At 49.5% G+C, this 12,206-nt stretch overlaps 1 protein-coding gene across 1 annotated transcript in view; it reads right to left on the reverse strand.

Annotated features, from left to right (window-relative positions):
* Nucleotides 1-2,168: 2,168 nt before the first annotated feature.
* Nucleotides 2,169-12,206, reverse strand: part of RNF121 (ring finger protein 121) — a 78,423-nt gene continuing 68,385 nt past the window's right edge. The window contains exons 7-9 of the mRNA XM_037068680.1: nt 5,781-5,914; nt 5,061-5,162; nt 2,169-3,417 (exon numbers count right to left, since the gene is read on the reverse strand). Of these exons, the coding sequence (XP_036924575.1) occupies nt 3,297-3,417; nt 5,061-5,162; nt 5,781-5,914 (357 nt within the window). The 3' untranslated portion in view covers nt 2,169-3,296. The remainder of the gene's footprint in view (nt 3,418-5,060; nt 5,163-5,780; nt 5,915-12,206) is intronic.

Consider the following 12,206-nt stretch of genomic DNA (forward strand, 5'->3'; position numbering starts at 1 on the left):
CCAGCCCTCTCCTCCCTGTGGATTCCACAGCCCTGCTCAGGCCTGACTTTCAGCGGACTGCCGGGCATTGCTACTTCCTGCGTCCACCTGTCCCAAACGACAACAGGAAGGCAGGCACCCAGCAGAGGCTGGAGCGCTTCAGCATGCAGAAACAAAGCTGGAGGGTCCTCCAGGGACAGTTTTTTTTCACCCAAGCTCTTATTACCAACCATGCTAGTTCCCAGTCCATCCTAACCCTTTTAGCATAGGGACAGAGAAGCTGGGGCCCAAACAGGGACCAGGTACTCACCCAGTCACAAAGGGAGACAAGGCTCTCTTCACTGCCAGAGCTGGTTCTGGGAAAGCGCTGGCCCCGCAGTCCATTTCACTTTCAGTTTTCCTCTAACCAAGTCATTCCAAGTAGGCAACGTGGGCAGTAAGCACACGCTGACATGCCCCCTGGCAGGTTCCTGCCCACAGGGCCTGAGCCAGAGCTCACAGTGGCAGCAGCTCCCGGCACACCGACCCTCCCGGTGGTATCAGACTGGGCGGGGTCTTGGATCTACCTTTAGTCTCACCCTCCCGTGGTCACAAAGGGTATGAAAGTCTCACAGATCACATTGATATTCATGGGGACACCCGTCCTAGGCCTAACTTAACTGGGGACCCCAATGTGTTAGGTTACTTTGACCATTTCATGTTCAATGTCACCCCAGCCCATCCACATCCTGATCTTTTTCAGCCTCCCCACTCTCCCAACCGCAGAGCCAACACCTGCCCAGAACCACCTGAACTCAGATTCTCACTTCTCTCAACCCAGCCCCTTGGCCAGAGCTGCAGGTCTAGGTTCTCCAGATAGTCTAGATTCCCCTACCTGGCTCCCAAGAAGCCTGAAGAGCCCTGCTTTTCGTGACTGCCCTTCTTGGACTCCACCAGCTCAGTCTGGCTACGCGCTCCTGTGTGAGCCACGCCACGGGAACCGTACTGATGGCACTGCCCAGACTTGTCTGCAGGAGCCTCTCAAGAGCCAAGCAAAGACCATGAAACATGAGCTGGTGCCCTTGCCCTAAAAGGAGGGCACTTCCCAGGGAAGAGGGCAAATGGCCCAGCACTGGCTCCAGCAAGACCAGCCTGGTCACTGATGGAATAAATGGAGCCGGGGCTGTGGCAGGGCCAGGACTAGGGTGAGGTGAGGTGAGGTGAGGCACCTGGGATGCAAAACCAAAGTGGGGCACTCACTGCCAGGGTCATGGAGGCAGAAAAAGAAAGACTGGTGTCCCAATGCCTGCATATATCAAGTGTGAAGGACAAAACCCAAGTGACTGAGGTTTGTGACTTCTGCAGTCAGCAGGAGGGGAGAGCAGGGGACAGAGCCAGGGAGGTAACAGCACGAAGCTAAGTTCAGAGGATGTGTCAGGAATACTGTCCGCTCCAATCCCATGGGGGTCTATCCTGAGGTGGAAAACCAGACTCATACTCCTAATTTAGGAGACAAGTCACATCCTTTTCTCTACGGCTGTACTTGACATTTTCCAACCCTCAGTCCCTCCCCTACCTCCCGCCCCTCCTGGGCACAGGGAAATGCTTCCGTAGGCACCCCAGCACCCCCTGTTAAGTCAGGAGGCAAGGCTGCCTGGCACACAGTCCTTTGAGGTAGGGGGTGGGGGATGAGATGGAGAGGAGACAGGCTTCTGCTTCAGAGTGTCACCAAGACCAGAGTTAGGCCGCTGGGAGGTCATGGGACTCGGGACTGGTGAAATACGAAGAGCGAGCCTTGAACAGCTGGGCCTCAGCTTCTCACATGAGCCTGATGTGGGAGTTGAGGGGACAACAGTGAAAGGATGATTCCTGGACCCTGCACCCAGCCCCTTCTCCACCCTCTGAAGACGGGCACGAGCAGTGGGGAACCATGGGAAGCCGCACTGAGTAAAAGGACCGAAGCTGTGGATGGGCCCTGAGAAGGGGTGGTGGCAGGGCACTGTCCTCAGGTGGTGAGGACACGGCCACCCAGTGATGCCCCAGGGCCCCTTCCGCCACAGGACAGGAGCTCGACATTCCACCACTCCCAGAGATGCTGTGCAGGGCCAACCACCCAGGGCCCCAGCTCTCCAATGGGAACAGCAAAAGGCAGCCAACGCACCCCTGAGGACCCCAGGGAAGGAGGTGGGAAAAAGAAAAGCAAGATAATGTTCAACTTTCCAACCCAGCTCATGGAGCTTTATTGAGAACAGAGTGACAAGATCTTCCTCGGTTCTTGCTGCCCTTGAAGGGGTAGGCCCGGCTGGGCCGTACGCCCCAGGAACAGTGTGGAAGGCCCATGTCTGCCCTCCTACTTCCTTCAAAACTCCTAGGACCAGAGCTGGGGTCTGTCTCCCCGGAACCCCTTTTCAGAAGCCATACTCACCTGGGCCTTACCCTCCTCCCACCTATCCCAACTCTCGCTGGCAGGCCCAGGCAGGGTCCTTGAATGACGAGGCTGACACAGGGATCTTCCCTGGCCTGGGAATCCCCTGCCACTTTCCAGGGAACACTGATGACGGGAGAAGTCTCATGTTTCTCGCAGTCCCTCTGCCACACCCACTCAGATGCATGTATACACACCCAGGCTTTCAGGGAAGGAAATGATGTGGCAGAAGGGACTTTGGCACATGTCACTGCTTCCTGGCACGGCAGCCCCCATGGCCTCCGACCCTGGCTGAGTAGGGTCCTGCGTGGGGCAGGTTACCCAAGCTGTTACTGCTTCTGGCTGACCACAAACAAATCCTCAGTGTGTTCTGAGGTGCCGAGGCTTCCCTCACTGGAAAAGTCATAAGGTTCCACTTGCCTCAGCCAGCCCATGGCTCCACACAGGGAAAGAGGACGCCTCGCCTCTCAGTACTCGTCTGTCACCAGTCAGAGGGCCGAGGCTCTTCCACACGGAGTGTGTCAGGCTGGAGCCCCACGGAGGGAGGGAAGGAACGGGGTAGGCTGAGACTCCGAGCCAGAGGCAAGAAGGCTCCTTTAAACCAAAAATGTTGTGGCTTTGCTCCTTCCCTGCTCAAGCAGGAAGGACAAGGCCGGGAGGAGTTGGGGCAATTCTTATGCTCCACAATATAAAAGGTTTTTAAATATATTCATCAAAATAGTTTTCTTTTAAAAAGCCCCCACTGCTGACAGCCCCACTGGCTAGCTCGCCATCACATCCCTCCCCAGCCCGGTCACAGCCAGAAGGGTCCTGAATGGCCCAAGTGCCCCTTGAGTAGCCCCCCCCAGGAGGTCTTGAAGGGCAGAAAGAAGTGTGCCCTGAGGTCCATGGTGGGTGGTGCTCTTCTGCCTGACTACTCCAGGCCCAGGATGTAGTTGATGCCTTGTACCAGGCCAATGATGACAGGCTGCCAGGCTACCAAGTATCGAAGCCAATCCAGCAGCTGCCCATACATGACGTGAGGCCTCTCCCAGCTGCCAGTGTGTTAAAGGAAAGAGGCTGTGCACAGAGCTGCTAAGGGTTGTCCGAAGGCGGGGTTTGCCCATGTCCACCCTGGGACTGTCCACACTTTCCAGTCGTGCCACAGAATCAGCCTGCTTTCTAGAAAGTCTCACCAGCCTTTCCCATGTTGGAATAAAAGGCTAAACCCAGAGGAAAGTGGAGGGAGGGCGGAAGGGAAGAGTGCAGAAGATGGGGTGAAGAGGTGAAATGAAGTTCTCTGTGACCGACACGCAGAGAGGGTTGCCCCTGCAACAGCTTCTCTGGGACAGGACCAGCAGTGCGAGAGAGCATAGCCTGAGGCTGCTGCGAATGCACCTGTGCCAGTGGCTACAGGGAAGCTGGGGGTTAAACAACACAACCCCAAAGGTTCTTGTAAGGCCCATGGGGAACTTTTTCTAGGGCAAGGGAGAGGCTGAGTCTAGGGACAGGAAGAAGGGAACACGAGGCTACACAGGAGATAAGCCCTGGCAGAGGCCCCAGGAAATCCCCACCCAGAGGCACTAAGCACCAGGTCCTACTGAGGCCCAGTGGCACTGGAGATGAGTTCCCTTCATTTTGCTTTATAGCTAAACAATGGGCAAGACACCAGGAAAGGAAGCCTGGGACTCCAGTTCTGGGCAAAGAATAGGTTGACCTCCTGAGACTTGGGAGAGGGACAGAACCTCTGTCCCTCTCTAAAGGCATCAGCAAGAGAAGACCGGCCTGGTCTCTGAGAACGAAGGGAAGCCCCAAGCATCAGCTTGACCACGGAATTACTTAGCTGTTCGTAAACTAGTCCCTGTAAGAACCAGGCAAGGAACCTAAAAGGGCCTGTCTGCTGTTCAGGGACTGTGCAGATGTACTGGAAATGCACTGGCTCCCACACAGCCCAGCTAGTGTCCAGGGAACAGAGAACCATAGTACAGAGAAAAAGGGCAGCTGGGAACAGAGGGGAGAAAGCTGGGTCTCTGGGTACCCGGGGAAATGAAGGGGACAGGCAGACAAGAAGCTGGGTTCTTTCTAACAGACAGGCTGTGAGGAGGAGGAGGAGGGTGAGAGTACAGTGGGGAAGGCTGGCAGGGTAGGAAGTGGTAGCTCAGAGGAGCACAGGTCATGTGTCCATAGTGGATGGGGACGGGGAGTCCCTCGGCCACCCCTGCACCTTGCACGCCCTGCACAGGCAAGACCACCATGGTCTCTAACCCCGCATGCCACAGACAAGGCATCATCACCCATCAGTCATGTAACATTGAGCAAGTTACTCAACTTCCAACTGTTTCAGCTGTAAAACGAGAATATTACCCAAGCTGTAAAGTTGCTTCAGAATTAAATGAGATTAATTATGAGTAGATCACTTAACACAGTACCAAGAATATAGTAAGCAAGCAGTAAGTGGTAGGTGCCATAACTACCAACTGACCCTAGAGGATTCTAGAATGATGATGAGAAGCTGAGGCGTTAGTCCTGCCCCATGTCCCACCCCCAACTTTCTTAGACCCGAGGCCAAACAGAATGGGGGACAGGTACCAGACTGCGGGCAGGAGGGAGGGCCCCAGCAGAACTCAAACGCCTGGTCACCGTGGCCAGTGCTTTGTTCCCACTGCCCACTCCCCAAAAGAACCCAAACAAAGGATACGGGTTGCTGAACATCCTCTTGAGATCTACCTTCTCTTTGCAGTAGGGACACGTCTGCTTCTTTCCCACAATGCACCAGCCGCGGATGCAGAACTCGTGGAATCTGAGCGCCGCTGGTCAAGGGAAACGATGGCGGGCAGCCGGGGTGGCCACTCCGGCTCTGCACAGTCTTTAAGGTGCCCATGCACTAGCTCTCAGGAAAGGTTCAAAAGCCTGGCTTCACCGCTTATCAGCTGTATAATCCTGGGCAAGTCCCTTTTCTCTGAACCTTTTTGCTCATATGTGAAGTGAGAATAATGATCTCTACCTTACAGAGTCATTCTGGGGAAAAGTGTGGATAACATAACACATGGCAGAGAATGAGAGCTAAGTACACGACACATCTTAGAAGTGTCATTCAGGGGGATCTCATTCTGACACGGATGCAGTAAGAGGATACTCTCCCCCTGTGACCCATCCAATCTTGGGGCATCTAGTGCAGCTTCAGACTCCTCTCTGATCCATCCAAGCTACAAATACAATTTACTTGAGTGGCTCCCATTGGTAGGGAATAACGAGCAGGGCTGCAGTGGCCATTCCTGGGTGTCAGCTTCTCTAGCAAGGAATACCACCCAAATGTCTGCCCTCTTGTGACTCTCCTACACTCTACAGTTAGGGCACCATGCCCCCTTCCCTCCATGACTGCAGTGTGCTTGTGACCCAGGAGCTCCAGGCAGGATACACATGATTGCAAGAGAGCCTGTACGTGTTCTCGATGATGCCCTCTTCACTGACATCAACATGGATCTGCTGGCCACACACGGCACACATGCTGTCCGAGAGGTGTTTGGTAGGTATGCCTGACTCGCTGTAGAACTGGGAGAGAAGAACACAAGGAAAAGACAGGAAGATGTGAAAATCAGATACAGTGAGAAGCTACCACAGAGGCCTTACATCCTCTAACTGAGAAAGCAAAGTTGCAGAGGGAGGTCACAAAACCAGAGGGCACCTTTTACTCACTGAATTGACCTCATCCTTGCTGGGCAAGCAGGGAGAAGGGATACACCAGAGATGGGTTGGGAGGTCAGATCTAACAGGACCTGACAACTAGGCTGGGTCAGCCTCAGGGACAAGAAGAATGGTAGAAGGACCCAGGGCTGGAGACCAGGAGCTGTCAGGCAAGCCACCCTGTGGCCCGACTGGTTCCACAGACACGGACAACATCTCTAAGATTCAAAACCGAAATATCCAGAGCAATGCTGTTTTGTGATAAGGGCATTCTCAGACCCTTGTGGCAGCAGCAAAAGAAGTTCCATCCTTTTGGACAGCATTTGGCACAGTGTCTCCAACTGTCACATACTTTCACCCATTAATTTCGCTTCAAGGATTTTAAATAAATAAATACAAATGTCAAAAAATCTTCATGCATACAGATACTCATTTATAAGTGCCATTCATAATTAAAGAAGCAAAGAGTCTGGCACTTCCTCTAAAAGTTACACAAAGAGCCCTGGCTGGTGTGGCTCAGGATTGAGTGCTGGCCTGTGAATCAAAGGTCGCCTGCTTGCTTCTTAGTCAGGGCACATGCCTGGGTTGTGGGCTAGTCTCAGTTGGTGTGCACATGTAACAGGCAACCGCACACTGATGTTTCTCTTCCTCTCTTTTTCCTTCCCTCCCCCCCTCTCTAAAAATAAATAAATCTTTAAAAAAAAAGTTACACACACAAAAAACACCATATGACACAGCAATTTCACTCTTAGGTACATACCTCCCAAAAAATGAAACAGGGACTAAATACACACTTGCATGCCAGTGTTCATCACAGCACGATTCACAATAGCCAGAGGTGGAAACAATCCACGTGTCCATCAATAGATGGATGAGTAAACAAAATGTGGTATATCCACACAATGGAATATTATTCTGTCATTAAAAATAATGAAGTTCTGGAACTCCCGCCAAGATGGAGGCGTAGGTGGAAACACTGTGCCTTCTCCCACAACCAAGTTTGAATACAACAAAGGTTTAAGTAAACAAACATACAGCCAAAGAACAGAAAATTGAACTATACAGAAGTCCAACAACAACAAACCATTCGACCGGACCGGTAAGAGGGGCGGAGCCAGCAGCAGAGCAGGGTCGGGCAGGAAGGATTCCCTGGACCCCAGGTGCCCAGGCAGCCAGGGTAGCATCGGGCGGACCCAGTGAGGGTGCAAGGTGGCAGGCTGACCGCAGTCACACATTCACGCACAGATAAACCAGCAAAGGAGTGAGCAGTGAGCAGTGAGACAGACCTCGCAGGCCCCAGTGGTGGGAAGGAGCAGAGGGGACCGCCATTGCTCCCCTTTGACCCCGCCCCCACGTACAGTGGCACAACCCAGCGACTGGGTCGCGCCACCCTGGTGAATAGCTAAGGCTCCGCTCTTTATACATAACAGGCACGAACAGTCCAAAATATGGCTCAAGAACTCAAAGCCCCACAGCCAATAACTCTAAGCAACCAAGAAATAGCCAACCTCTCAGACGCACAGTTCAAAACACTGGTGATCAGGATGCTCACAGAACTGGTTGATTATAGTCACAAATTAGAGGAACATATGAAGGCTAACCTNGAGACAGACCGCGCAGGCCCCAGTGGTGGGAAGCAGCAGAGGGGACCGCCATTGCTCCCCTTTGACCCTGCCCCCACGTACAGTGTCACAACCCAGCGACTGGGTCGCGCCACCCTGGTGAATACCTAAGGCTCCGCTCTTTATACATAACAGGCACGAACAGTCCAAAATATGGCTCAAGAACTCAAAGCCCCACAGCCAATAACTCTAAGCAACCAAGAAATAGCCAACCTCTCAGACGCACAGTTCAAAACACTGGTGATCAGGATGCTCACAGAACTGGTTGATTATAGTCACAAATTAGAGGAACATATGAAGGCTAAACTAATGGAAATGAAGAGAAATGCACAGGAAACCAATAGTGATGGAAAGGAAACTGGGACTCAAATCAATGGAGTGGACCAGAAGGAAGGAAGAAATGACCAAACAGAAAAATGTAAAGTAACAAGAATTTAAAAAAACGAGGAGAGTCTTAGGAGCCTCCTGGACATCTTTAAACATTCCAACATACGAATTATAGGGGTATCAGAAGGGGAAAAGAAACAGCCATGAGTGGAAAACTTATTTGAACAAATAATAAAGGAGAACTTCCCCAGTCTGGCAAAGGAAATAGACTTCCAGGAAGTCCAGGAAGCTCAGAGAGTCCCAAAGAAGTTGGACCCAAGAAGGAACATACCAAGGCACATCATCATTACATTAGCCAAGATTAAAATGAAGGAGAGAATCCTAGAAGTAGCAAGAGATAAGGGGAAAGTCACCTACAAAGGAGTTCCCATCAGACTGTCAGCGGATTTCTCAAAAGAGACCTTACAGGCAAGAAGGGGCTGGAAAGAAGTATTCCAAGTCATGAAATCCAAAGACCTACAGCCAAGATTGCTTTATCCAGCAAAGCTTTCATTTAGAATGGAAGGACAGATAAAGTGCTCCTCAGATAAGATCAAATTCAAGGAGTTCATCATCACCAAGCCCTTATTATATAAAATGTTAAAGGGATTTATCTAAGAAAAAGAAGATGAAAAATATAAACAGTGAAAGGACAGCCAACTCACAGTTATTAACAACCACACCTAAAACAAAAGCAAACCAAGAAGACAGCTAGATCAGGAGCAGAACCATAGAAATGAAGAACACAAGGACGATTAGCAACAGGGGAGTGGGAGGAGGAGAAGGGGGGAGAAGGTACACAAAATAGCATAGACAGTAGGTAAAAAAATAGATAGGGGGGAGGGCAAGAATAGTAGGGGAAATATAGAATCTAAAGAACTTGAGACACGTGGTCATAAACTACAGGGGGGAGAATGGTGGGGGAGGGGGTGTACAGGGTGGAGGGGAATGCGGGGGAGAACAACTGTAATGGTATAATCAATAAAATACATTTAAAAATAAATAATGAAGTTCTGAAACATGCTACAACATGCACAAACCTTGACAACCTAAAGAAGGTGAAATAAGCAGACACAAAAGGACAAATATTATATGACTCCATTTATATAAAATACCTAGAATAGGCAAATTCATAAAGACAGAAAGTAAATTAGAGGTAGTCAGGGGTTAGGATGACGGGAGAAGACGTTACGGCTTAACGGGTAAAGTTTCTGTTTGGGGTGACAGTTACACAACACTGTGAATGTAATTAAGGTACTAAATTGTACACTTAAAAATGACCAAAATGAAAAAAATTATGAAAAGAACAAAAAACAGATACTATGTGGAAAAAAATGGCTGGTAACCATCAAAATGAATCTGGTTTCCATGATTCTGTCTCTGTTCTTGTTTGCTTAGTTTGTTTTTTATACTCAATTGTTGATAGATATGTATTTATTGCCATTTTGTTATTCATACTTTTGATCTTTTAAAAATAACTCCCTTTAATATCTCATATAATAATGGTTTGGTGATGATGAACTCACTGCTGTTTTTTTCTTGTCTGGGAAGCTCTTTATCTGCCTTTTGATTCTAAACGATAGCTTTGCTGGGTAAAGCAGTCTTGGCAGTAGGTCCCCACTTTTCATGACCTTGAACATTTCTTGCCAGTCCCTTCTAGCCTGTAGAGTTTCTTTTGAAAAATCAGCTGACAAACTCCCCTGTAAATAACTAACTTCTTTTGCTGCTTTTAAGATTCTCTCTTTATTTTTAACCTTTGGCATTTTAATTATGTGTCTTGGAGTGCGCCTCTTTGCATCCATCTTGTTTGGGACTGTCTGTGCTTCCTGGACTTGCATGTCTATTTCCTTCACCAAACTAGGGAAGTTCTTTCATTATTTTTTTCAAATAGATTTCCAATTTCTTGCTCTTTCTCCTTTTGGCACCCCTATGATGTGAACGTTGGACCTCTTGAAGTTGTCCCGGAGGCTGATTATACTACCCTAATTTTTTGGATTCTTTTTTCTTCTTGTTGTTCTGATTGGTTGCTTTTTGTTTCTTTATATTCCAAATCATTGACTGGATTCTCAGCTTTATCCACTCTACTGTTGTTTCCCTGTACATTGTTCTTTGTTTTAATTAGTGCACCCTTTGATTTGACTGGATCTTTTCTATGCTGTTGAGACCCGAACTAAGTTCCTTGAGCATCCTTATAACCAGTTTTTTGAACTGTGCATCTGATAAATTGCTTATCTCCATTTCACTCAGCTCTTTTTTCTGTATTTTGATCTGTTCTTTCATTTGTACCATGTTTCTCTGTCTCCTCGTTTTGGCAGCCTCCCTGTGTTTTTTTCTATGTATTAGAGCTGTTTTGACTCTGTGTCTTGGTTGTGTGGCCCAATGTAGTAGGTGTCCTGTAGGGTCCAGTGGCATGGCCTCCCCTATCTCCCAAGCTGGGTACTCGAGGTACACCCTCCGTGTGGGCTGAGTGCACCCTCCTCTTGTAGTTGAGCCTTGACTGCTGTTGACAGATCAATGGGAGGGATTTACCCAGGGCAGTAAGCTGCAAGGATTGGCTGTGACCACTTACCACCAACCCCCACCCTCCGTGGAGAACCAGCTGTTCAGGGGCAGGATGGTGGTGCTCTGATGTGGTCTGTAGCTGTCTACTAGGTGCGGTGGCCCTCGGGTCTCCCGGGTGGTGCAGGCCAAGGTAAGCCTCCACCTGTGCTTTGCCTGCCTGAGCTACAAAGCAATGTGAGATGGCTGCTACTTGTGTTGGACTTGGTGATTCCCAGACAAAGCCAAGCTGTGAATCTAGGCTGTTTGCTGCTAGTATTGGGCCTGGGGCTCACTGATGGTGGCTAGTGCTTGTTTGAGACAATTTAGGAAGTTGTGCAGTGTGAGCCAAGACCAACCATGCATACGAAAAAGCAGCTTGGGTGGACCCTTAAGTTGGGTGGGGCAGAGTCTCTAGGGATATCCAAGGCGGGTCACACACCACCGTTAGTATACTGGCTCAGTGGTTCTATGGGGGGAGGGCTCAGAAAAGGGACAATGGCCTCTGCATGCACTGAGACCAGACATCCCAGTTTCTCTCAGTATGTCACTGAGGCCTTTCAAGCTGCTATCCCAGTGCTAGAACTCAGAGGAAGTAAATCTGAGTAAGTCTGTGTGTGGGTTCTTTAAGAGGAAAGTTTAGGGCTCCACCGTTTTCTTCCACCAACTCAGTCCCTCCTGGGTTTTGCGGCCAGACTTCTTTCTCCTGAGATGTCCCTCCTGAATTTTTATCCACCTCACATGGGTGTGGGATCAGCCATTTTGCATCTGCACCCCTCCTACCAGTCTGGATGGAAGTGGTTTCTGTAATTCTGTAGTTGTCAGACTTCCATTCAACTCAATTTCTGAAGGTTCTGAGTGATGGCTGTTCTAGTTGTAGTTGTAATTTTAGTTGGCTGTTCTATTTTTAGTTGTAATTTTAGTTGTAATTTTAGATGGCTGTTCTATTTTTAGTTGTAATTTTGATGTGGCTGTGCTAAGAGGCGAGTCGTGTCTGCCTAGGCCACCACCTTGACTGGAATTCCCTGGGTGCTGGCAAAGGGAGGGCAGCGTGGACTAGAGACACTTGAGGACAGCCTGGGGCTGGTGGCTCTGGGGGGAGAACTGCTCTGAGGTAACAGCTGCCAGGACCCATGTGCTAAGTTATTCCCCAAACTGCAGGAGCCATCTCTCTCGGTTTTAACTATTTTTAAATGTACAGTTCATTTTAAATACATTCACATTGTTGTACAACTCTACAGCTTTACATCTTACAAAAGTGTATAATCGAGTTTTCAAAAGACTGCATTTATTATTATAATTTTATCTGTAGATTAAAGGTACTTAGCCTTCATGTGTTTTCTTAACTGAGTTTTCTCTGTTCTTCCTTTGATTTTGAGACACTATCTTCTGAAAAAGCCAAAGCCCTGAGCTGGGTGAGAAATAGCAGTGGAGGGGAGGCTGGCACACATCGCTGGGACAGGCAGCAAGGAAGGATGACAGCAGGAACACCAGAGCAGACACAGCCATGCCTGCCAGAACCTCAGCTGAAGCTGGGGGCTTTCCTCACTCCAAGCTGCCCTTCTGAGGAGTGGCCTCTTTCAGTCATTGGAACTCCTACCTGATTCCAAAAGTCCTTGAAGGGAGAAGGCAGA

The sequence above is a fragment of the Sturnira hondurensis genome, unplaced genomic scaffold, assembly GCF_014824575.4.
Source record: "Sturnira hondurensis isolate 20B ecotype Veracruz unplaced genomic scaffold, ASM1482457v3 Scaffold0017746, whole genome shotgun sequence".
NCBI lineage: Eukaryota > Metazoa > Chordata > Mammalia > Chiroptera > Phyllostomidae > Sturnira > Sturnira hondurensis.